This window comes from Chenopodium album, chromosome 3 (genome assembly GCF_948465745.1).
Source record: "Chenopodium album chromosome 3, dcCheAlbu1.1, whole genome shotgun sequence".
NCBI classification, from domain to species: domain Eukaryota; kingdom Viridiplantae; phylum Streptophyta; class Magnoliopsida; order Caryophyllales; family Amaranthaceae; genus Chenopodium; species Chenopodium album.
In genome coordinates, this window is record NC_137836.1 from 27055588 (window position 1) to 27082500 (window position 26913).

At 35.6% G+C, this 26913-nt stretch overlaps 1 protein-coding gene across 1 annotated transcript in view; it reads right to left on the reverse strand.

Moving 5' to 3' along the window:
* Nucleotides 1-11898: 11898 nt before the first annotated feature.
* The window catches only part of LOC145623914 (E3 ubiquitin-protein ligase UPL4-like), a 15038-nt gene continuing 23 nt past the window's right edge, over nt 11899-26913 (reverse strand). Inside the window, exons 1-19 of the mRNA XM_081676824.1 lie at nt 26714-26913; nt 25446-26131; nt 25217-25327; nt 25007-25123; nt 24701-24859; nt 24398-24559; nt 22968-23120; nt 22703-22824; nt 21472-22609; nt 16940-17041; nt 16718-16769; nt 15402-16606; nt 14774-15001; nt 14575-14679; nt 13354-13434; nt 13196-13264; nt 12970-13098; nt 12455-12538; nt 11899-12351 (exon numbers count right to left, since the gene is read on the reverse strand). The exon at nt 26714-26913 is cut by the window's right edge and continues 23 nt beyond it. Of these exons, the coding sequence (XP_081532950.1) occupies nt 12286-12351; nt 12455-12538; nt 12970-13098; nt 13196-13264; nt 13354-13434; nt 14575-14679; nt 14774-15001; nt 15402-16606; nt 16718-16769; nt 16940-17041; nt 21472-22609; nt 22703-22824; nt 22968-23120; nt 24398-24559; nt 24701-24859; nt 25007-25123; nt 25217-25327; nt 25446-26126 (4764 nt within the window). The 5' untranslated portion in view covers nt 26127-26131; nt 26714-26913 and the 3' untranslated portion in view covers nt 11899-12285. The remainder of the gene's footprint in view (nt 12352-12454; nt 12539-12969; nt 13099-13195; nt 13265-13353; nt 13435-14574; nt 14680-14773; nt 15002-15401; nt 16607-16717; nt 16770-16939; nt 17042-21471; nt 22610-22702; nt 22825-22967; nt 23121-24397; nt 24560-24700; nt 24860-25006; nt 25124-25216; nt 25328-25445; nt 26132-26713) is intronic.

Here is a 26913-nt window from a genome sequence, read left to right on the forward strand (position 1 = left end):
TAGGCGTTTAAAGAGAACTTTGCCATCTCCATTACTCATCACCTTTCAATGGCCACTAAAGAAGATATTGAGAACATCAACAAATCCATCGAGGCACTGTCTGCCATGATGCAAACCCTTACCACTAGGGTCACTACCATGGAACAAAACAAGGTCACTGTTTCCACCCTTGACAAACTGAAGGAACAAATGAGTAAGATTTCTGAGGGTTTCACTTATGTGGAACGGCCTCCCACTCCTTTGGATGTGAAGGACAGACTCCCTGAAAAGTTCTCCACTGCTGATATTCCAAAGTTCAAGCCTACTGACAATCCAATATTCCATTTGAAGGCGTTCTCTGCAACTATGGCTCTTAAGGGATTGGACGTAACACTCTTCCCTACGGTGTTACCTCTCTCCTTAGAACATGCTTGCCAACAATGGTTTTATTCCTTAGATGCCAAGCATACTGCGACTTGGCAAGATGTCACCGACAGTTTCATGAATCGTTACAAGTGTAACATTCAAACTAAAACTTCTGAACGTGAACTCTCCATTCTCAAACAGAAAGAGAATGAAGGCTTCACCGCTTACCTGAACAGGTGGAGGGAAACAGCTTCACTCTTGGTAGATCCCCCCAAAGAAAGAGAGATGGTTCGCCTCTTTATTCAAAATCTGACTCATAAATATAGGGAACATCTCAAATTTCTTCCATTGAACACTTTCGAAGCTGTATACGACATCGGCATCAATATCGAGGATGAGCTAATAAAGACTGCTGGTAGTAACAATAATAACACTTGGAAAAACAAGAAGAACGACCATCCTTCTTCTTCGTCTTCTAAGCACGAAAATACTACCAACAATATAAGCCAAGTTGATCTCAATGAAGTGTTAGCTCTTGATACTCCATTGCCCAAGAAGAAAAGAACTTACACTCCTTTAGGAATGACTTATGATGCGGCCTTTGATCGCCTTTACAGTCAAGGCTTGATCACACCTATTGGGCCATTTCCAAAGCCAAAACCTGAAGAAAGGAGCGCCAAATGGAATCCCAATGCCCATTGCAAGTACCATCAAGGAAGGGGCCACACTACGGAGCAATGTTGGAATTTGAAGGACGTCATTCAAGAATTAGTGGATGCAAACAAACTTCCTGTCCCTCCAGGCGACAAGAAGTAATGAACACAAGGCGCACAGCAGATCCTTCGTGCAAGATTTCATGATTTCTTTCTTTATCATTCATCTCCATTCCCCATTCATGTCTAGCATAGGTTTTCCATTTTGAATTTTTATATGTTTCATGTGTTTCGTTCACCTTTTACATTAATAAAATGAGCAATTTTCCTTTACATCTCGATCATAGAATTTTTCATTCATTCACTCTCAATAAAAAAAAAAAAAAATCAATTACCAAACTAAACCCAAGGTACACCAATGACTTGAGGCACCTTTGCAACCATGTCATTCCCTGTTAACCGTTCAATCACATTCCATTTCTTCATCAACCATTTTATGCCTCGTCTAACGTTTGGCCTCCATTTCTTCAACCCACATTCACTTAACCCTGGGATTGGAAGATGTGTAATTGTATAACATTCAAAAAGCAAGTAAAAAAAAAGCAGCAAAACAACAATAAAACAATGTCTAAAGGCAAGTGTTCCAATGTCTTTGATATGAACACGTCTCAAATTGCGTCTCTCATCGAGTGCTTGGTACCGTGCCTGAGAAACATGAATTCTAAGTGAGTGATGGACCGCATGATCTGAGATTGTCTACATTGATTCAAAAGAATAAAAAAAAAGAAAAAAGAAATTCAAAACAAAAAAAAAGTTGAAAATAAACTTGCAAAGTCCAAATTTTCAAATACACAATTACACATCTTGGAGGCTTCTCTCGGGTCTTGAGCCTTTTACCCCGTTCTTCCTTAAACCATCAGCTTAACCACATTACAACCCTTGAAAGACCTCTTTGAGGTTTACATACACTTGTGCAAAGTTTGGTTAGAGCTACGTTCGGCCTGATTCCTAACGGATACGTAGGCAACCTCACATCGAGGTGCGGCCACATTCATATTCATATCCATGCATGATCGAGTCAAAGAATATCCAATGCTTACCCCTACCCATTTAGAGCTAGACTTGGGGGCTTGAACCCGCATCATTTAGCCTACTTAGCCTAAAGAGTCATCATCTTTGACTCTTCTCACATCTCTTTCCATCGCCATAACCCTTGCAGCCAGCCTTAGTATCACATTCACACACTTCACTCACACATCCATATCCATATCATCCTTCCCTTTAGGAACCCTTTATCACGAAATCTTATTTCCTTACCGCGAATGCTTCATAATCTTTCAAGATAACATTAATTAGAAGAAACGTTGTATACTTGCTTAGCTTCCTGACCTTAGCAATATTCATTGTTTCGTGCATCGCATAATGTGCTGAGAAACATTTATATATCAATGATTTTTAATCATACAAAGCATATCGTGCTTAGCTCCTTGACCTAAGCAACGTTCATTATGCAATAATCACTTCATCTGTATACGTGCTTAGCTTCTAGACCTAAGTGACGTTCAAGATCGTTTCTTTACACTATAAATGATGCTTAGCTCCAAGACCTAAGTAAATTCATCTATTGTGTCACATGATGTAATTTTCCTTAGCCTCCTGGCCTAAGGACATGCATCATGCATACATTACTTTCAAGAAAAGCAATTCAATCCATGCGATTCATTTTGTCTTGCTCAACGAGGAAGTTCAAAACTTCTTTCCTTTTTTCACATCTTTTCTTTTGGGGAAGTTTAAAAAAACTTTTTCAAAATTTTCTCATCGAGGGAAGTTCGAAAATAAAAGTTCAGTTTTCACATCTTTCTTTTTCGGGAGAAAGTCGGTACCCTCCACTCATGACAAAAATTGACGGAAATTTTTTGCTTTTGCATCTTCGTTTGCTTGTGTCTGCACACACACACATACACACACACACACACACACACACACACACACACACACACACACACACACACACACACTCACAAGTCATACACATGTCATGTCACACCAAGTCAAACTTGGTCAAGTCAATCACTTTACATACGAGTCCATTGGCAAATTTATTTTTGCAGGTCTCAATTACAGCCCACGTCCGGGGACAAACGGACCATTTACAACCAGCCCACGTCCAGGGACAAGCGGACCATTTAGAACCAGCCCACGTCCGGGGACAAGCGGACCATCTACATCCCACGTTCGGGGAAAAGCGAACCATTTACAGCCCACGTCCGGGGACAAGCGGACCATCCACAACCCACGTTCGGGGACAAGCGAACCATCTACAGCCCACGTTCGAGGACAATCGAACCACCATCATTTCACGACGCAAGGTTCTCGATACACAGAGACCTGCAATCTCATCATTTGTCGACTTTCCTCAAGCATGGAAAGTATTATCCGGTGGATTTCTTCAAGTATAGAAAGCTGCCAAAATCATCTGTCGGCTTTCCTCAAGCATGGAAAGCATTATCGGTGGATTTCTTCAAGCATAGAAAAACGCCAAAATCATATGTCGGCTTTCCTCAAGCATGGAAAGTGTCATCCGGTAGGTTTCTTCAGGCTTAGAAAGCTACAAAACTCATCTGTCGGATTTCCTCAAGCATGGAAAGCATTTCAACAAACGTCATCCGGTGGATTCCTTCAAGCATAGGAAAATACCAAACTCATTTGTCACCAATACACTGGTGTTAGATAAGCGTTCTATCCCTTTACTCTTTTATCTGTGGAATTAACATTTTTGTAGGTATCGGCTTATGCAGAGTGATTTAGGATCGCAGAACGTCTTAAATAATTCTCCGTCCCTATCAGCTACTTTGACTATCGTTTTCGAAAATGACATTTCTACAAACTCAGTCAAAGTGGGGGCTTCTGTAGACACCTAAAAATGTCTCCCCAAAACCAAACCCGTTGATGAACACCTTTCACCGCCATTATTGGTCGAGTTGATTATTTAATCTTTGGAGTGCTTAAATCCATGTTCTATCCAATATATTTCATGAACCAATCCAATTTCTAGCTCATTTCCCTAAACCATAACCTATTTTTCACTTTTCGTGTCCACATCGCAAAACTGAGAGAAACTGATTTTATGGCTATACAATTTTGATCCAATTATTATTTTTTTGGATAGGCCTTTAAATAAGCTTTCCAACCATATATCATAAGCCCAATTCCGAGCTATAACGAAAAAGATATGAGCAAAACACTAAACTCGGCCTAATACCGACATCCTTCCATTAAAACGGCCATATCTTAAAATCTAGATATCATTTTGACTTTATTCTAATTGGGTTGGAAATTAGACTTGATAATCTTTCCAATGATATATTTTATGCCTTATTCTGAGTTACGAATCAAAAGTTATGATTATTTTAAAAACGGGTAAAAAAACTGAAATTACCGCGCAGTAGCAAAAATGCCGCGACGCGGCAAAAGCCGACGTGTCACGAGGCTTATTCCCGTGACACGGTGCCCATTTTTGTAATTCCACACAATTTTCTCCCGTGTCATGGTGCAATTTCCCGTGTCACGGTGCCCATTCCGTGACACGGGGATATTCCGTGTAATTTCCGCGTACTTTTTACACTGTGACACGGCATACTGCACTGTGCCACGGTGGACAATGCCGTGTCACGGCATTTCTTCCCGTGCCACGGGATTTCTCTGTGTTTTCTCCGCGTAATCCCTAAACGCGTTTTCACTTCCCGTAACCTAATTATTTCCCGCGTCACTCAGTTTTTCCCCGTGTCACGGGATCTTCCCCCGTCTGACGGTGCCTGTCACCGTGTCACGGTGCTCTTTGCCGTGACACGGTATTATTTTTTAGGGTTTTTATCTTTTTAGGGTTCCGCGTGTTCCCTCTGCTCATTTTCCCTATAAATAGGACCCCCCTTTCTGCAGTTCGGGGCACCAATAATCATTCTTTCTCACCTTACACCAAAAATCATTTTATTCTCCCTCTTTAACCTAATTTCTAGCCTTCTTATACTTCCATAATAATTCCCCTAAGCACTCCAAGGAGTCTATACTTAACCCGAGGTTCCATCCTTAAACCAAGGCGTGAAAGGTACAAATAACTGAGGATTTGGACCAAATCAACTCTACTTTTTATTTAATTTAATATCCATTTACTTTATATTTTTTATTGAAGGTACTAACAGTTTATTCATGATTTAGCAATTTAAAGGAACGTGCTAAATGTAAGTAATTAATTAATTTAATTACTCTTATTTTATTTTAATATTGCTAGCATCATGATTAGGTTATTTTATATTTGATTTGAATAACACTATTATTGTTGAATTGCTTCCAATATTGATGTTATTCTGTTATTATTTTGATCACCATATTGCATGTTAAAGGGAATATGTAATTGAAAATCACGCCTAATAAGATAATTTGGACAACCGGTTTAGGTTCCTTTTTAATCTTGTTAATTAATTCAAGTGATCACAAATATTTTAGAATTATGTGTTGCATTAATATTCAACCAATTTAGCATAATAATAGTTTGGAGCAAATTGAATTTTTGTTTGTATGCCTTTGAGATCGCAGGAATCACTTTTCACTATAAGAATCGAGTAGAGGCCAATACGGGCGAATGTGACTCCATGACTCACTTCGTACCATCATCCCCGATCCTCCTTTCGTGGTTCCGAACCATATGGATTTAGTAATCTCATGGATTATGAATGGAGTGTAACCTTCACGGGTCAATCGTTGTTGCCTACCGTTGTCCCTGACAGGGTAAAGTCGTATCCCCTAATCAAAAGTAAATACCTAAGTCCTCTAACTAAAGTAGATAGGGAAGTAGGGTCGATCTCCACAGGGAAACAAGTCTTTTTACTCCTAATTAATTATTATAATCTAAATTATCTAAGTAACCAATATTTATATTTGAGTATGAAACTAAACTACAAGGAATAGGAATAGGGAGAAAACAATATATAAAAGGATATAGGGCATAGGTTCACCAATAAATAATACTCCAGGGTAAAACATAGTAATCAATCATTGACATTGCATAAATAACATGATTAACAGGCTCTCGCAATTTATTAATCAACATAGATCTAACAGGCTCTCGCAATTTATTAGATCTAAGTTCTTATTGAAAATAGCCTTTAATATCAAATTAACATCTGCTCGATTCATCAATTTAATATTGCTATACTTTTACAAGCCGCAATTGTAAAACATTAAAACAATTCAATAAGAAATTATCATGCAATACCAATAATCAATAATAGTCAATCATCAATGCATCAATTAACCAGATTGTAAAGGGCTTTCGCTACGTATTACAATCACATAATTAATTTACCGGTATTAAATCTCATCTCTCGAATCTCGACTTAACCATTTATAAATTAACCTGCCTATTGAAACTAGACCTAAACATCAATTCTCATCTCTCGCATCTTGAATCAATATTGTCAAACTCATGCATAAAAGATAGGCCTAATCTAGTCACAGAGCATTAAATCAATCAATAGGAAATTAATCTAGCATTGATAATCAACAACAATAAATTACCCCTTCATATTATTTAAGGATCCCCATAAACCCTAGAAATAAAACTACTCACACATAATTAAATCTAAACTAATCAAATAAATAAATAAAAGCATAATCAAGGAAGCAAATAAAATAACTGAAGTTAAAGGGGAAGAAATTGTTACCAAAAAGTAATCTGGAATTAAGAGTAGAATTAAGAACAAAAGTTGAGAGAAAGGATTCTAAGAAAATAATTAAGAGAGTAAAGAAAGAGTAAAGAGAAGAAGAAGAGAAGAAGAAGAGATCCTAAAAACGTATTACGAAGGAGTTTTTATACTCCGTACAAAAATCTTAAACTAAAACAAATTAAAACTACGTTAAACATCAACTAATAAAACACGCGCCCGATCGGGCGAGGCACCGCCCGATCGGGCGCGCCTTTTTGATCATAGTACAAATCTCGCGCCCGGCCGGGCGCGTCACCGGGCGCCAGACTAAGCTTCTCCCGCCCGGCCGGGCGCGCCTCCGGGCGCCAGCCTCTTTGGCCGGGCGGCTCATTTGGGCCACTATTTGGACTTCGATTGGGCTCCAATTCTTCGGGCCAATCTGGGTTTCCTCTTTGGGTCTTGAATACTCGGTCCAAATGCCCCGGTATCACCTATACCGAGCCCTTAATCACCGGTTCGATGGCTCTAACCGGCCCTGGGCTATAAACTCTGGTCGTGCTTCTCCAATGTTCGTGATTGCTCCAAAATATCTCGGGAAAATACTCCAAAAGCATAAATCCCTGCAAAAGTCAACCGAATCTACGAAAACACTAGAAAACACCAATTAGTAATAAAAGTGGCTCTAAAGAGCCAAAAACACTACTAATTACGACCAAGGGACGGGGGTAAAATACTATATAAAATAGACACATCAGTCCCTTTAATCATGGTTGCCTTTTATGATCCGTGAACGGTTTACAAGTTCCTTAAAAACTTGTTGGCGGCTCCCTACTTTATTTGTCCCTAATCGTTGTCCCCAATCGTAATGTCAATTCCCACTTCCTATGAGTGCCAAGCATATTCACACATGCTTTTAACGTAGGCGCACTTCGAGCGACGCCTACACTCGGCATTTTTCTTTTCAGCTTTTTCAAGTTTCTTAATTCTTCTTTCCTCGGCCTCTTGAGCCTTTTCTTCTCTCAAGCGACCAATCTCTTCTTGGAGTTGCTCGATGGTTGACATTGTTGTTGGACTAGGACTAGTAGTTAAGGGAAGGTGGTTTGAAAGGGGTGGATTACTTGATGGTAAACGTAGAATACGAGCACCCGGGAGTCTTCGTTCCCAAGCTTGAAAACCGCCCCTAAAGGAAGTACGAAAAGATAAGTAAATCGATACGCTTGTTTAGAAGAAAGAAAAAAATGACGCAAGATATATTCGAACGGATAACATCACCCTTAAACAATTCTCCAATGAAGATATTGTTTGAACGAGTCAATTTGTTTTTTTAAGAAATCAAATCAACTCGTAAAAATGGGCGTGCGCAAGTGATTAAGTTGCGCGCGGCTGGCGCGCGCATCAGAATCACTTGCGCTGGTAGGGATCGCGCAACTCATTGAGTTGCGCGCGCCACCTGCTCGTAAGATTTTTATTTTAATTCGAGCGCTGTTTTTTTGTCATCGTTTTAATTTTTTTTTTATGTTACCCTTCGAATACGACTCAAAATTACGAAGGGATAACTTCGTAATTGGGAACCTAGACCAAACTAAAAAGAAAAAAAAGAAGACTATCCTAACATGTTGCACATAATCACATAGAGCATGTCATAAGCCAAGATTCACGCAATGTCATTCTAAGGTCAAAAGGCTTGGGTGTCTAAAGGTACCATATCCTAAGAAACGACGCACAAATCAATCACTCAACGTGTTGACTCATGACATCGCTCTCCCAACATTTTGTTGGTGATATGGGTGGGATGATTGTTATTGATTTCGGGTTAGAAGCCTGGTGTTGGCGACCCCTAATCAATGAGTCAATCCCCAAAGGTTGAAGTGTGCTATGATTATGCATGATGCAATGTTGCTTTTTTGGTTTTTACTTTTGTGCAAAAGGAAGATATTATGCTTTCAAGTCTCGCTCTCTAATTAGAGATTATCCAAGTTAATTCTCGTTACAACCCATAGGCAATCTAGTGTTGGAAACCTTGGACCATAACTAAGAACTAATCATGTAACCTCTAAGTCCCCAGTGGAGTCGCCACTATAAGGAGGGTGATCCCATCGTAAGGGGGTCCTTCCTTAAATGCCCATGGCCATTTAAAATTCTAGGACTTTACACTTGTTAAGGTGTAGTAGGATTTGAATACCTGACTGTTTGGGGGACCTTGAATTAGAATTGATTCTATCATCACGCTTTTTTATAAGAAACAAGTAGGAGTCGCCAATGAATTTTAGGATAACTCATAAACCTCGTTCATGCCTGTCTTCCATGTGGAGTTCATGGAATAATTAGCACGAATCGTAAGTTTACCCATGCCCAAATTGGTTTACATAAACCAGAAATGAGTTTAGGAGCGAGGGTACTAAAATAATGTTCCCTTTAGGGGGGAATCGCTATCCTAGCCCTAGTACGACCTCTACTAGCTCTTCCTTTTTTTACAATTTCATCACCAAACAATATATGCAACACAATACCTAAAACTAAGTTAGTTGATTTTATTTACACACATTAATTCACGTAGGAATTACATTGCAAAGTCGTTATTCTTTACTTAATCAAATTTGTGAATATGACAAGAAATAAACAATATTCGCCTTGGCTTAAGTGATCAACCAACAATTAATTATTCAATTCTAATCTTATTTAACGCAATATGTGGAATTGATTAATTAAACCTTTTTAAGTGATCAAGCAACACTAATAATTAATTAAAGCTCTTTTAAATAAGAAAATAAAAATTATTTATCTAAGTGCTCGGGAATTTACCACTTCTCTTTTGTAGATTTCCATTTAGAACACTTATGGACTCCTTCTTGTTAGGGAACCTCCACCGTAGTAACAAAATATCAAAGGGGTGAGTGTTTAGGACAAGAGGAGTTAGGTAGCACAAGTTCACAAGTTTTTCGCCAGAGTTTAGGGTTAATTTTCTGTCTCTTTAAGCCTTAGATTAAGCCTCTATTTATAGGGAATGAGTAGGTTTAAGGTTTTGAACATTCTGCCGCAGCAGGTGTCGCGCACAACTGGATTAGTTGCCCGCGGCCACTCAGCCCAAGTGATTGAGCATAGCAGCACAGCTAATTGTCTTGCGCGCGGCTTTATGGCAAGATTCGATTTTCCAATTTTCTGAAATTCTGTATCTTTCATGAGTGCAACTCTAGAAGTTCCGTTGAGTGTCACGCGCAACTGAATTGGTTGCGCGCGCCTTCCCAGCACGACTCTTTGAGATGCGCGTGTTATTTTCTGCGGCGGCGCTTATTTTGACCTAGGCGCTCCTAAATCCGTCATTATTGGGTTTTAAGTACGGGCTTAAGCCTAATTATGATCGGATTTAATTAATTGGACTCTATTTGGCTTTATTTCTTGGTTTGGGCTAGTATTTTGTGTTTTGTGGTTTAACCAGTTATCCATAAGCATTCTTCACTTCGATCCAACACGAAAATGGTTTTATTTATCGTCATTGCACTTCCTGTCGGGACAGGAGGCCAAAATTAGGTGTCTACATAAACATAAGGTACTCATTTCCTAATCACGATGCATTCTTCACGAGGCCGGTCGCATAATCTGACACATTTGAGTTATGTATTTTCATAAAACAAATTCACTTCAACACTTTACCAACAATTGATATTTCATTGTCATTTGAATCATGTTTAATTCGACTTAATAATTATATGACTTCATAATATATCAAAATATTTTTCAATCTCCCTTCAATGATAAAAATTATTTTAACAAAACTTTAAACGACTTCATTTCTAGTCATTTTTAATCTGACTCATATATATATATATATATATATATATATATATATATATATATATATATATATATATATATATATATATATATATATATATATATATCTTCAATTTGAATAATTTTAGTTTGGATCGAAAACTAAATTAAAAATATGATATTATGCCTGTTTTAAATTTAGGACTGTATCTGTATATTTACAATAAGTATGTTTTCAAAACTAATGCTCCTGAATAGTTAGAAATGCACAAGCACGTCAATTAGTACAACTAATATTTGATTTAAATTATTATTCTCTTTTAGCTTCTTATTTACAGTCAACATGTATTACTACCTCCGTTAACAGTTATTTGCAACATTTACCAAAGACAGGTGATGACTATTAGTTGCAACAAAACTATTTTTTTCTTAATGTATTAACTTTTTTATGATAAAATTACCAAAACACCCTCATTTAAAAATTATTAACACATAACACTACAAATAATTACAAATTATTATAACTATAGTCAAACTCAATTATCTAAACTTCTATCCCAAAAAAATCTGATTCATCCCTAATTTCATCAACACACCATCTCTCTCCTCCATCTTCATCTTCTTTCGTCTTCATTTCTCATTTCCTTCTTCATTTCTCATCCCTCATTACTACTTATTTCGTGGGTGGGTTTAGTAGATCTAGTTTGTGTGTAGGGTTCGTTAGATCTGGTAGGTGGTTATTTCATGGGTGCTGGTGGTTCGTGGGTGTTGGTGGTTTGTGTGTGGGTATTAGTGGGTCGTGTGTGGGTGTTGGTAGTTCGTGGGTGTTGGTGGCTTTTGTGGGTGGTTCGTGGCGTGTTGTTTCGTGGGTTTAAGTGGTTCATAGGTGGTTGTTTCGTGGGTTTAGGAGGTTCGCAAGTGGTTGTTTCGTGGGTGGGTTTGGTTTTTAGGTTTCAGATCTGGTGGTTTTCGTGGTTCTAGGTGGATTTCGGTGGTTTGTGAGTGGTTTCGGCGATTTGTGGGTGGCGTGGGTGGTGATTCATGGGTTCTAGGTGGCATGGGTTGTGATTCTGAGTGGCATGTGGTGGTGGTCTAGATGGTTTTGGTTTGATTACAATTGTTTTTTTTAAAATAAAATTTGATTAATAATTAATTGCATGACCATAACTTTTAATAATCATGTTTAAGAAGTTTTGTCTAGGAGTCCGCGCAGACACCCTTTAATGCAAATAACTGTTTACGGAGGTAGTAAGTATATCATATTCCTAAATATAGTATGAGACTGCATAATATTTAGGTATCGGAGTGCAGAAAATCAACAAATGTTATTATTTTTCCCCTGCACAAAAGTATGTGACACCAAAAATGCAAGCAAATAGCTAGATATTTCCAAGTTCAAAAGCCATAAACTATAAACACAGGGAAACCACTGAAACAGAGTTTACTCAATAAATATATACATACTTGTAGTCATATCCATAAATAGAAATTACTAGAATTGATGTTCAATTCACAACGATAGAAAAAAGGACGTAGAAAGAGATACTTATAGCGCTTAAACTCCTACCTGTACAACTCCTAAAAGGCTAAAACAACTGACTGAATATATATGCACCTGCTATATACAAAGTTCAGTGTAAGTCAGAAATGGAGGTCATCTCTTTCTCTTGCCGGGCATTATCAGCTATTCTTCCACCATCATGTTCAATTCACAACGATAGAAAAAAGGACGTAGAAAGAGATACTTACAGCTCTACCTCTAATCTAGCCTAGTAATTACAAATCCACGATGCAGGTACCTATCTTAGTTCAGGCTATGACAGATGAAATGAACCTTGCCCTTCTGTTATGGCATATAAAAGCTTCTCTTTCAAATTCTCCTGCACAAAGGTTTCAGGATGTAACATCTATTCGAAACGGTAAAGTAATACAGAAGAACAAAAAAAAAAGAGAGAGAAATAATATATGGTCATGGCATATCACCTTGGAAAAATATGGTGGTAGCTTAAGATAATTAGCACATGTCATGACGCTAGGCAAGTCTGCATCAGGGAAGTTGCTTGAATGCTGCATAAGCAAAGAACAAGTCAGAAAAGTAGATGGAATAGAAATGCCAAACAATTTTGAAGCACACTGAGAATTAAGGATTGAAAAGCTCAGGTTTACTTCTAAGGGCAAGTCATGCTTTAGGTCTCAATATAACTATCAGTTTCGTAATATGTTATGTTTCTTACTTTCTCATAACAATATTAAAAATTTTGAAGTGCGAACATAATCAAGGAAACGAGAAAATATTAATCCCTCCATTAGGATTAGTAGTCATATTAGGATTTCATATTGATTTTAACAATATAACCTTTGTTTTAGTTGTCTCTCACATAATCTCATCATTTTCTAATGAAAGTATCATGGGAATCCAATCCGCCAATTTTAGTATATGCAACAATTTTTTCAAACATAATAATTATTCAATAAGCTAATAATTCAGATTATAAGACCTTGCGCACAATTGTCAGCTTTGGATTAAGGGAAGCCAAACCACCAGGGGGTAGCCGGGGTGCACCAGTCACAAACTGAAGAAAAGCACGTCTTTGCTCATAGGTGAACTCACTGATAACCTCCAATAACTGAAATCCACCAAAAGTAGACAGTAAGTTGATTGTATACACAAAGAATTGCATAAAGTTCTAAAGTACATAATTAGATGGGTACTTGAAAGTTTACATTGATGATTGGAGTGCTGCCAGCCGTATATCCATGATCAAATTTGATATGATCAAACAGGTCAACCGACTGAAATCCACCATAAAATTTAAAGTAAGTAACAAAAATATTCACCAGCTTCAACAAAACAAATTAGCATGTTATCCATGGACACATACAAGCCAAGAATCATGTTCTCCACAAAGCAAATGCTCAAGCTCTTCCTCAGTAAAGAGTTGAAGATGCTTATCAGATATTGCCTGAAAAGAGTTCATATTATTAGAGAGAAACCATATTCTGTTTCTACAGTAAAGTAGACATAACATGATAAAAAAAATTAGTTCATCTTCATTATAAAAAAATAAATAATATAATAAATGTTATGTAATAATATTTAATAGCGTGTGGATGTCCATTCTAGAATGTGAAGGATTAGATTAAACTGAGAAAAGTTATGATGGTACCAATTAAAATGTATTCAGATATCATGATAAAATAGCATGCTGAATGTAAGAATGTTATGATACCGGTATATGATGGAACCGATGAATATCATGCATATGCAAAATGAGTGCGTTTGATAAAAGAGGATTTGAAATAAGTGTCCACTTTTGATGTCGACATATTGGTAGAGTTTAAAGGCTTATTATGGACCAGAAGTCCAACATAATATGAATTATGATGATCAAAGGATTATTACGGGCCATAAGTCTGATAAAAAACATGGATTTTTAACCCACACTGTACAATATCTTGCATGTATGAGTCTTACATTTATGTGCATGTATGAGTCGTAGATAAATAATTTACTCATTGCATGTGTACAAAGTTTTTAGGTGCATTACTTATTATATATTTTTGTGTTTAATGTTTTATCATGATTATTACATCTCATATTGCATTCACTAGTTCTATTTAATAATTGTGGACTTGTGGTGTTTGTAAATGTTTGTCTAAAGTATAGTGAGACGTAATTGATAAGTTTGTGTAAACTTACAGCAAGGATATATATATATATATATATATATATATATATATATATATATATATATATATATATATATATATATATATATATATATATATATATATATATATATATATCATAGCATGTTATGAATCATGCAAGAAGAAGGAACTTATACAACGTATTTAAAACCAATCCTTGCAAGTTGCATGCCTAGAAGGGTGTTGCAAGTTAAAAGAAACAGAGGAAGTAAATCACATTTTACGACGTCCCAAGATTCATTCATGATTGAAACTACAGCAATGATCCAATCCATACTGAAGGTTGTAAGGTGCAACCAAATAGCAAACAACACTTCTTAATTTAAGACTTTAAACCTAAAATAAACAAATAAGCCAAACTCAAAAATCTTACAAGCATTACAAATCCAAACCTGATTCAATCCTGATTTAAAAGCTTCCACTTGTCTAGATATTCCAGTTTGTAATGTAGCATCCAAAACAAAAGAAATATACTCCTCCAGATTGTTGATGTTAACCTACACAAAAGGGAAGCAGTTTGTAAGCCTGATATGCTGAAAACCTATTACGCTTAAAGAGTTGAAGCAGTATTGAAGAATAATTGATCCGAACCATCACGTCATCCATCCCAGATGAAAGGACATATTCAGGGTAACCAGGGAGAGTATAATCAAGACATAGATCTTCAATCTTTGTACACCAGAACCTCAAACCATCAACATGAGCAGTATTATCCCCACATGCAGATTCACATTTTTGTCTGTTAACAAGAGCCTTAAACTCCAGCAAAATTCTTCCAAGATCAGGATCAAACGATTGAATATCACACAGAGAGAGTTCCTAACATAACATAAACAACATTACTGATGAAAATAGCACCTAAGTCAAAAAGCCAAAAGCAAATCCAACCTCCTTAGTCCAGTTTTTTTATTATAATATTGATAAGGGCCCACACTTTTTGTCAAATGAGAATCAAAGTTAAGTATCTAAACTTAGCATCTTTTTTTTGGAGTTGCTAAGTTTAGATACCAACTTATTGGTATCCTTTGCAAAAAAAAATCTCTCTCCAAAAGAAACTCCCTCAAGTCTCACCATTGGAGATGGTCTTATTATATATATATATATATATATATATATATATATATATATATATATATTTTTTTTTTTTTTTTTTTTTTTTTTTGGGGGGGGGGGGGGGGGGGTTGGTTGGTTGAGTGGTGATAAAACTCAATAGTATTACCTTCCCTAAAACAAGTTTATAAAATGCTACGGAGAAAGGAATATCCAATACTCTTCCATCTTGAAGAGCTTTTCCAACAATTTGTCCCAACAGCTTAAACTTTTTAATAACATCAGAAAACTCAATCCCATTTATGTTGCTTGACGTCTGTGACCAAGGGCGAGGAAATAGTCCAGAAGTAGATACCATCAATCTGGAACTAGAATCCTGCTTACTGCAACTGTTAGTAGATGATATATAATCACCTCTCCACATACCCAAGCCAGCCTTTTGAAACTCATGACTTACTAATGTGTAAAATTCCAGTGTTGGACCGAGACCTGTACCAACTTCTTCACTGTATTCCACCTCAATAACTACCTTCTTTTGTGCAGAAAGATCCATCATTTGAGCAGCTGACTCCAAAACACGTTCCCGACATACCAGGAACTTCTTACGAGGTGGACTACCAACAGAAGCTCTCCTGTCTCTAGACGAATTTGAATCACTAGGAGATGACGTAGGGATTTGCACTTTACCAAATGCTGCCAACTGAAAAAACTTGCATCTTGCCTCAAAGCTGAATAAGAATGGGCATCTAGCAATCAACTGACTACACCACAATGGCATGGCTCCAACATGGACTGATGAGGGATCCCGCATCTGTTGTTCTAATTTGTCTGTCAATCTGCTGCTCACAAATTCATACTGTGACAATCTAGGAAGTGCTACTTTTAACTCATCCAAATCGTCTATTTTACCTTCAGCAAAAGCATTCATTCTTTCATAAGACACCAAATGATATGAAAAGCGGTTCATCATTTCCAAACATCTGAGGAGCAACAATATATCACTTGAAGTACTTGATGAACCCAGCTTCGAACCAAGTCCATGAGAAAATATGTTGGAGAAAAGTGGCATAACTTGCCGGCATAACAAAACTTTATCTATTGTAGCATCGCCATACATGTTACTAGACTCCTTAAGACTCCTTGTCTCATTACCTGCTACTCTCCTATACGTTATTGTGTATGTACTAGTCCACAATTTTGAACCATTCACTCGTCTTTCAAGAATTTCTTGGTATAGGGTAGATGAAGATTCTAACAACTCTCCATCGAGGTAAAGTGCCAACTTTAATGGAATATACTCTTTGTTGAAGGATGCTTGAGACAGGCCCTTCCTACTATTTTCATTATCACCACATAGGCAGGTAGAGCTAGTTTCTGCACACATCAAACGAGTAATTTTACAATGATTTTAAGATAATTCAAGATGGAAAGAAATTTGAACAAGAAACTTCACTATCCAAGACATAACATGTCAAGCCCACTCACCTATTAGGTTTTCAGTTGCATTTGGTAACGGAATTTCCTCTTCTAGAGATCCCTGAAACAGCCAAAGCATTAGAAGTTAATCACAGTTCCATTACAGCACTAATAGATTTATGAAGTAGCCAGTATTTTGGAGGCCAGGTAATATTGATATTTGGATAGCTTTCAGACAATAGTGCAAAACAACAGATTTGAGGACACTTAATTAGAAAGCAGACAACTCACAGATTGAACTTCACTTGATACTTCTGCGGCTCCAATAACCTTTGTCTGCCCCACATCAGATATGTCCATAGCTGAGCAATGAGATTTATCATCACCATTTTCCTGCAAGTAGTAGTAGATTCTAATAAGATTTATAAACCAAGAGTGGTCAATAGGCTAAAGCAATAGGCCAGTGATTCTACCTACAGAAACCATACCGAATAGATCAACATATTCTTTTTCATTTTGAAATTTATAGGTAGTAACTGGAGTTTCATATTATTCACAAGTATTGAAAATTAAAAAAAAAAAAAAAAAAAAATCCTTTCTTTTGTTTTTGTTCCAGCTCATAATCTGAACAAGTCACACATAAAGGTAATAAACCTTAGTACATGTTATTTGATGCTGAGAAAACCCCCAAAGCATGAAGGATTTTGTTACATAATTCTTTTGTTTCTAATAAGTTGTTTAATATTTGACATGCTGAAATATATACATAATGGGCTGGTTTTAGATCAACCACCAAAAGTATTTCTTGTTAGAAAGTTATAAGATGTTTATAATTCTAAATATTGATCTTTTTTTAGTAATTATATTGCTGACATGAAAACATCCTGTTACAGCTTCCGATATAACTGTTTCCCCATTCTTTGTCCCTAAGTCCCTGTGAAGGTTTTGTACAATTTCAAATTCTTACGATTCCAGCAAAAAAATTTCCCATTTAGGCCTCATAACAAGAGCTTACGGGTTTTACCATGAAACAAAGTTATTCAATTTCGCACAATGTGACAAATTGAAGAGCAAATATGCGAAATAGCACGCAAATAACACCTTTATTTTCTTAGTTTCAAAACGCTATAATTGTTCCGTTGCTTTACATTGATTTTGTTTGCAGTTCAGTAATCCCAAATTATAAAATTTATTTTTGATTTAAAAAATAAGAATTTCATTTTTGCTCTCTTTCAAAAATAAATAGAGTTTTAATTTCATAAGAAAAAGTTAGTGACGTTATAATTTTATTTTTATTTTTTTTTTTTTTTTTTTTGGAAAAAATCAACCTCTAAAATCATTCAATAGATAATCAAATCTTTTGCAAATGAAGAAAATAAGAAAGATCAGGTCAAATTCAAACTACCATGCTATTATTACTTAACATATTTCATATGGTGAAGGTAGAGTCTTTTCTCAAAAATAAAAAAATAAAAATTATTGCTGCCAAGCATGAATGAATACTAAACATTTAACAATAATTTAAAAATATGCATTGAAGCAGCTAACCCCATGCATGATAATAGTGAAGAAAGAATAACTAAATTCTGATTTGGATGTCCAAAATGATTAAGATGTCCATGACAAATTACATGAACACTGGATAAACAATACGGTACTCGACTAGGATTTAATTCTTGTTTGGACACGTGGTTTTCTCTAGAGACCTTTCTCTCAAAAAACCCATAATCCAGTCTACACAGAGTAAAAGAATTTTGATTGATTTCCCTTCAGTTATTTACGTTATTCTCTTTACCATTGTGCCATGGAGCTATGGCAAAAATCTCCATTAGTGATAAATCCACTATGATAATCCTATGCCATGTAGTTAACTATCACAAATTGCCACACTGCTAAATGTTTAGAAAGCAACGATAATGTTGCATCTCAGTTCTGATCTCCCTCCAAAACATAAGGCTGGTGACTTTTGAGAAAGAAGAGTTCTTTCTTAAAGAATTTCCTGCCTGCTTCAATGCTCTCACACGGATTCCTTTACCATCAGAAATGGCAAAATCATTTCTCAACAACTTATACCTCCAGACACTAGCACACTACTACTATGGAGTTTAATACTAAGATCGCGACTAGGGTAACATTGGTTTTAAAAATTGAAAATAAACTTTACATTTGTTTGGTTACTTTTAGCTTTGTTTGTTAATGATTTGACCAAATATGTATTAAGAGGTAAGATCTTCTAATTTCATTCCCTCTCCCTACATTTGCACCTAATGCTTTTGGGTTAATCAAGCTACTAGTTAGCAACAAACTCAGGCCACCTTTGTCTACCTCCAACACCTGAATAATGCTTCACTGAATAACACAAATCTACTAATTATTAAAAGATTTGTTTAAAGTATTTAAATCACTAAACAACAGGTAGCTCATGATGAATGAAGCTTGAAAACTAATTCCCTAACTAATGTAATTTCAAATCACAAACAAAATTCATATGTATTACCACAATAATTTAAAAAATAACGCTGTTTTTTCTTCAATACAAAGGTTCTAAAAAGAGAATCATAAGATCTTTGTTTAATGCAGGGTAGAAAAATAGATGGTATACTGATATCAAACACAAACTATAACTATCAGGACTCAGGAATAGACAAGGAATGAACCAGATGAATTTCTTTGAACCTGGCAATCTTAGTTTTAAAAGGCGCAAGGCGCACCAAGGCACAAATGGTCCTTGCAGCCTAGGAGCGAGGCGCAAAGCGAAGGCGCACGCCTTTTGTATGCAAGGCGCATGTATTTACATATTTATTTCAAATTATTTTTTACTTTGATTGTACTAATACCAATTAAAAAGATTCATAATAAATTAAATAATAATATATGTAAAGCTAAGGTAGTGTAAATTTGAAAAAGTGTCCATCATTCTTCAATTTATAACTTATATCTTAGTTATTTTCCTTGAGGCGCAAAGGCGTACATTACCAAAGGCGCTTTGAGGCGCGCGCCTTCCGTAGGTGACCTCGCCTAGCTAAAGCCCATTTCTTAGAGCCTGGGAGTGAGGCGCACCTAGGCGCGCCCGAGGTGCGCTTTTTAAAACCAAGCTGGCAATCTGGCATGATATGAGACCATAGGTGAGAAGGGGAGCTCTAAGATAACATTTACCAAATTCCCAGACATTAATACAAATCCTCAAGCATGAAAACCAATTATTATGATAGAGAGCATGATTGGCAGAGAATTGCAATCTGAGCTCATGAACAGATTAAGCAAGTGTTAGAGGTGGCACAGCACAGCACAGCACAGCAATTAGACAATCATAGATCAGACAAAAACCTCCAACTAAAGCTTGTTTTCTGATTATTGCTGCTTCTAACTTGAGTAATTTGCAAGTCAAAACCCTCATTTTAATTATATGCTCCACTGTTTCAGTTCTCTTCAATTAGCTCCCCCATATTAATTGAAACTCTTTCGAAATAAAATTTACAATTAAAAGACATCGGAAACGGCACATTGCCACTGCTTTCTAAAATAAATAGTAGCAATCTATACTAATATTTTTTTTTACAAAAAAAAAAAAGATAAATTTGCTTACATGATGCCACGTGGCCCTCCCACCTAAAGTATTTCCATTTAATTTTATATTTTGTAAAATAACCACCATGCATATTTTCTTCTTCCAGGTATTTCCAATTTTTTTAAACCATCTTGCCTATTCAATAAGTTGTTAGTTTCACCCCCTGATTTAACAAAGTGAAACACACTCTCTTTTACTGACTTTGTTTCAATTTTTTTTACATTGATAAAATATGACTGACAATTTTAGTTTCACTGTCCATTCTAAATATCCTTTTTTTTATTTTTATTTATTTATTATTACTATTATTATTTGATTGTAAATGGTTGCATTAACACACTCTCTTCCACTGACTTTGTTTCAATTTTTTTTTACATTGATAAAATATGACTGACAATTTTAGTTTCACTGGCCATTCTAAATATCCTTTTTTTATTTTTATTTATTTACTATTACTATTATTATTTGATTGTAAATGGTTGCATTAACACACTCTCTTCCACTGACTTTGTTTCAATTTTTTTTTTTTTTACATTGATAAAATATGACTGACAATTTTAGTTTCACTGGCCATTCTAAATATCCTTTTTTTATTTTTATTTATTTATTATTACTATTATTATTTGATTGTAAATGGTTGCATTAACACACTCTCTTCCACTGACTTTGTTTCAATTTTTTTTTACATTGATAAAATATGACTGATAATTTTAGTTTCACTGGCCATTCTAAATATCCTTTTTTTATTTTTATTTATTTATTATTACTATTATTATTTGATTGTAAATGGTTGCATTAACCCCTTTTTAGCTTCCATTTACTGCTTAGTTTGCCTTGAACTTCAATTCATTAGTATTTTTACAAAAATATATAATTTCTAACTTGAAGATATTTACATTTTGAAAAAAAAAAAAAAAAAAAAAAAAAAAATATTCTTAGATTTTGAATAAGCATTGTAGAAATATATTTTAATAAAATAGTTTACATTAATATAACTCAATCAATCAATTAAAGCCTTAATCCCATAAGTGAGGTTAGCTACATTAATATAACTCAATAATAAAAATAATAAAAATTAACGCAACTCATGCATGCACAGGATAAATACTACTTCATCGTTTAAATGAAAATAAGGACAATTAGAAGAGATTACCAAGGTTACCGAGTAAAGAGTGAACAGGAGAATATTTTACATCTATTGTCATTATGGAAACCAAATGAAAAATTAAGACTCGGTTTAAAGCAAGAAACTAACCTGCAAATCAGGCGTAACAGTGCAATTGCTCCCTGATCCCAAATGTTTAACACCTTTGCATGAATGGGAGGCAGCACCAAGAGGAGCTTGATTAGAATCAGTTTTTGCTTCAAGGGACGCCTGGGTACCAGCTTCTGAAGATTCCTTCCTTGTTTGGCCTACTTTGGGCTGTAGATATTGTTCAATTTCCTCCACAAGGCAAAAAGGATCAACAGTCACAGCATCTTTCAAGTAGTCACCTAAGCACAATTCTTCTTCTCCCCTCACAAAGCGAACTTTGAGAGATGGATACGTGGTTGAGCGTCCATTAGGAACAGTTGCATAAGAGCCTCTTTGCTTGGTTGCATAACCTGTCATAACAGTCATAGTTTCTACAGTTGAAAGGGCACTGTGTAATTTTCTCACAAGCAAAGACAATGGTAAATCTCGTGAGGTTGAATCAGGTGACGACAAAGACATTCTTGCAAAGGCCTCAAATCTTTTTTGTACACCATAAGCTTGCGTTAGGTCATCAGAGACATATGAGCTGCTTAAAAACTGACCATTTGATAGGTAGTTCAATAATGCCTTGATAATGCCACTTTCTATGAGCTCAAATGTTGAAACAGGTACATTCCCTCCAAGTTGAAGTATGACTTTATCCAAAATACTGCACAGTCTCTCTTCCCTCTGAGCAGCTGCTTCCCTGTCTAGGGATATGTTTAGAAAATCATTCATTGTATGAGAAGCATTTCTAAGGTCCTCAAGTAAATCAGTCACTATGCTCTGAGAACTATGTAGTTCTACAGAGAAGTAATTCGTCTTCAGATGCTCAGCCAGGCTGATAACAGATTCTTTGTTAGCCTTGCATTTTTCAGAATCGATAGTGGACTGTGATTTTCTGGTATGATAGAAATAGCATAAGCACCCCACAACCTCCTTCACAGCAATCTTTTTACTTTGGCTACTGCCAGTCATGGGAAAAGTTTGCTGTGAACAACTATCTGGCATGAGAAGGTTATCAACTGCAAATAGAACACCTTCTTTGATGAAATATTGTATTAAGACATTAGAAAGCTTTTCCAGGACAGTGTCTGCAATCTGTAGAGCTAATAGCAGAACATGATAATCATTTCGAGTGAAAATTCCTGCCAAAAAGCTGTCATGCAGTTCAAAGAGATGTTATATATATTATGAAAAAAAAAATGGTAATGGTAAATGTTTGCCCAGAGATAGATCATGGATTTTTTACCTTGCAATGTTAATGCTCTCAAATAATATGAGAAGAGTCTCAGGTTTGCTATAATAAAATAATCTACTGATAACTGAAAGGCATCCATAGCAGACATACAGATTAGCACCAGAGCTAACTACCTGCAAAAGGAATACAGTAATAAATATTAAATTAAACTTATTAATAAAAATAATAAAATAAAACAAATATAAAACTCTTAAGAAAGCACAGAGGCTAGGAAACAAAGAGGGTAGCCAATCTGTCTAAATACTAGTGGATTAACCTGGACCAAAGTAGGAAGAATATCTGTCCCAAACTCCTGCATTATATCAGGCTGATCCAACAATATTCTGTCCGTGCTTGACAAGAGTTCTTCCTTCGTATTTCTGATAACTTCAGGAAGCAGCCCATGCAGCAACTTCAGAACTTCATGCACCTAAAACATAAAAGGCTGATAATTTATACTTTCATCCACCAAAATATTGATGCCAGCTCATTTGAGAAGTAAGATAGATGTGTATTACATCAAGGTAGATAAATTTCTAGAATCTAGATGATACGTTAAAAATTAACCTTCACAATTTTAGGTCAGAAAAATAATGAGCCAGTTAGCCGGTTCATAAATATTTTATTATTATTTCCATTCAAAGCATGCATAGTCTCGTTTTTCAGCACCCAAGATATCATTCGAATCGAAACCTCGAAGTAATTTCAATTCACACACATAAGTAATCTGGTATAAATTCACAGGCTCACATCCTAAGCCTCCACCATTAGTCCAATAGGCTTTGCATGTAAGTACTCCAAGAGGCAAGGGACATCATCATACATCTCACCAACTTGATAATTTGGGTTCACTAAACAGCTTTGGTTCCAAACTTGAAAAGCATTAATCACAGTGCACTTTGTTTTTCCCCTCATCCTTCCTGAATCTCACAATGTGCTTGTAATCTTTTCAAAATTTTGAGATTACGATGACATTGATGAAGACAAGACGTGATAGGGAGCAACAGAACAAAGAAAGTGTGAATATGGTGCTTAGTTTGTAGTGTTGCCTATGGGGATTTCTTGCCCTCCTTATGGACAGCACTTCTTAAGAAAGAGGCTTCTTTGGCAAAGACATATATCCCACTAAAACGTAATAATGGGTTCTGATGGACCAAAGAGAATAGGGAAGTTTCTAGGCTTATTTGAAACCTTAAACGTTAGTATTTTAAACAGAAGATTTATAGATTATATATCTTATCTTTAATGTATAAATGAAAATTTTAGATAGCATCTTCAATGACATTGTTCTTGCCATATTTTATAAGGTCACAATGCCCATCCTCATCATTTTACAATTTCAAGGATACCTCTTGATCATTAATTAATCTAATAATACATTAATAACATTTACAACAGCTATAATGATATTGTGAATATTCTATTCAAAAATCTGGGGTAAAAGCCAATTTCTCCCACCAAATAGAACATGCAGTATAAAAAATCTGCTTTAATAACTCTCTTTAATCACAATGCCCCTCCATGCCAAAGATTTTTCCCACCTTATAAACCCACCACTTCTGTACTGCTTGTTATCAATTCATCAAATATTGTACACACATTATAACCTTAGCAACACAATAAATATCAGATGAAAGCATCAAATTACAGATTGGCACAAAATCTAACAATTTTAATAAGAAAAGAAAGGGAAGTAATAACACAAACCAGAGAGCAATTGCTGTCTTTTGTACGAGGGGAAGGAGTTACGTGAGAAACGTCAGAATTTGACAAAACATCCTTTACAATTCTTCCAATCTTAAGCTCAAAAAGAGTTCTTACAGCATCAGCTGATCTAGATGCAATTTTGGCAACTAGTCCAACAAGACCCTGTATCACAACATAGCAAAACAGACATGACTACAGTGCTTTTCTCTCCAAGACAGGAAACGAAAGTTCAGTTATAAGGCTGGAATAATTTGCAAATGCTTGCTGAAGAGCTGCTCTGAATATGAAAGAATCACAACTTACGGTGTATGTAGGTTGGCTTAAAGTGATTCGACTATTAAATTCTATGAGATGAATGACTTGATTAATGAGCCCATGACCATAAAGCTCACTCAACATCCCCGGAGAGTCCTTCACACAATCTCCTACTTTAATCAAGCAAATAGCTACAAGCTCTACCAGCTGAAGAGTACACATTAAAGTTGATTAAGAGAAGAGAAGAGCAAAAGAAAGTCACAAGTGACATGTGTGACATCCATGGCAGGAGCAAAGGCTATAACAAAATATAGATATACAAATAAATAAAATATCAAATGACACTTTACAAACCTGCTGATCTTCATACTGCAAAAGCATACACAATCTAGGAACTGCCTCCATGACAGGTGAAGGACATTCAGATGGGAGCTTCTTACATATATTGACAACAGTGCGTAGTGCGGTTCTCTAATACAAACAAAAATGAATAAATACAATTTAAAGTTACGAAAAAATAAGACAAAAATATAAATATTGGCCAATAAACTCACGGTGACTTACCTGGACGGTAGTAGAAAAGAAATCTATATAACCTAAAACAGCTGTTATTGCCCCAGATTGGAGGCATGGAAGTGGCTGATCACGGGAAATTTTCTCCAATGCTTGTAAGCACTACATGAAACAAGTGGCTAACATGAATCAAACAAAACATATTCGAACAAACATATAACATACAGCTAAAACGTTTTTAACATTATGGGGTCGCTTGTTAAATGGAGAGGAGACATACTTGTTCAGCTACATCAAGATAATCAATGATCAACAGTCTCTCACAAAAAGTAGGAACTGCTTCATGCCTGACAAGTAAACTAGAAGAACGTGGGTAAACATCACATAAATAAGTTAAAGCCCTGATAGACAAAAGCATAATATCTGGGCTGTTCTCATGCTTTGCCAACTTTACAAGGACAGAAGTAAATCGATCAGCTATCAAGCTTGATATTGAATCTTCAGTACAAAACGAAAGAAGTTCGCAAAGTTCAGTTAAAGCAGCTAATTGTCCTGAAGGCTCAGCATCATTACTCAAACAAGAAACAATCCCATCAAATCTGGCACTATCACTCTGTGATCGACTACGTTGAAGCTCACGAAGACTGCTATATCGATCATCATCATCCTCCTCCATATCATCAGAATCACATGACCCATATGGAGAATCCCTCTCACCATCACCCTCAGAATGTCCAGAGGCTGAAGCTGCAGATGAAGATGAAGTTTCCATATCACCAACACGCATCTCAAATTCTGTACTCGTCGCATTAACAACTGTTTCAGGGGTTACAGTCGACGAACTCGGTCTAAACTCCAGCGAACTACATGCCCGCTTATCTGCAGGCAAATCTTCCGCCATCTCTACTCGTTTCTGACCCCTACTTTCCGTTATACTATCCCCCATTAACTTGTCTACCATCCACCCTGTATAAACCATACATACATTAAACCATCATAAAAAACACTATATTTTCGAGTTTAAACTAAAAAATTCAATCAAGTGTCACAATTGCGATCATATAAACTACTAGTACAAATTTAAATCATCACCAACAACATATCCAATCATCCAAAAAAGCTAGTATCAATTAAACTATCAAAACAACACTATATTTAAGTCTAATGCTCAATTATTGTGTCACAATTAGAGCATTAAACTAATATCAATTAAACCATCACAAACAAACTATTTACAATCATCCAAAAAAAAAAACCCATAAAACAGAATCACTGAATATGATATAAATAAATCAAAAATAATTATATTTCAATTTTGAATTGATCATCATCAAAAGAAAAACACTGACAAAATTTTTTTAAAAAATCAGAATTTTTTTAAACAAGTATCAGACTTACTAATCCAATTCAACACAACAAACAAGAGTCAGAATTGCACCAAATAATGAAAAATTTACAATATAATCGATCAAAATCAAACATTAAATTTAATTCAAAATAAATACAAAAATTAATGAAGATAAGATTGTAAGAGAAAAATTGACTTACAATATTAAAATTATTTGATGGGTATTTCCACAAATATAATGATCTTCGATTGTATCCAAATTGCAAGCAAAAAGTTGTGAATAAGGTGTAAATGGCACTTGGGTTTTTATAATACCACCGCCTCTATGGTTTTTTTTTTTTTTTTAGGTGTATATTTATTTATGAAAATTAATAATAATAAATTAATAAATAAACAGAGT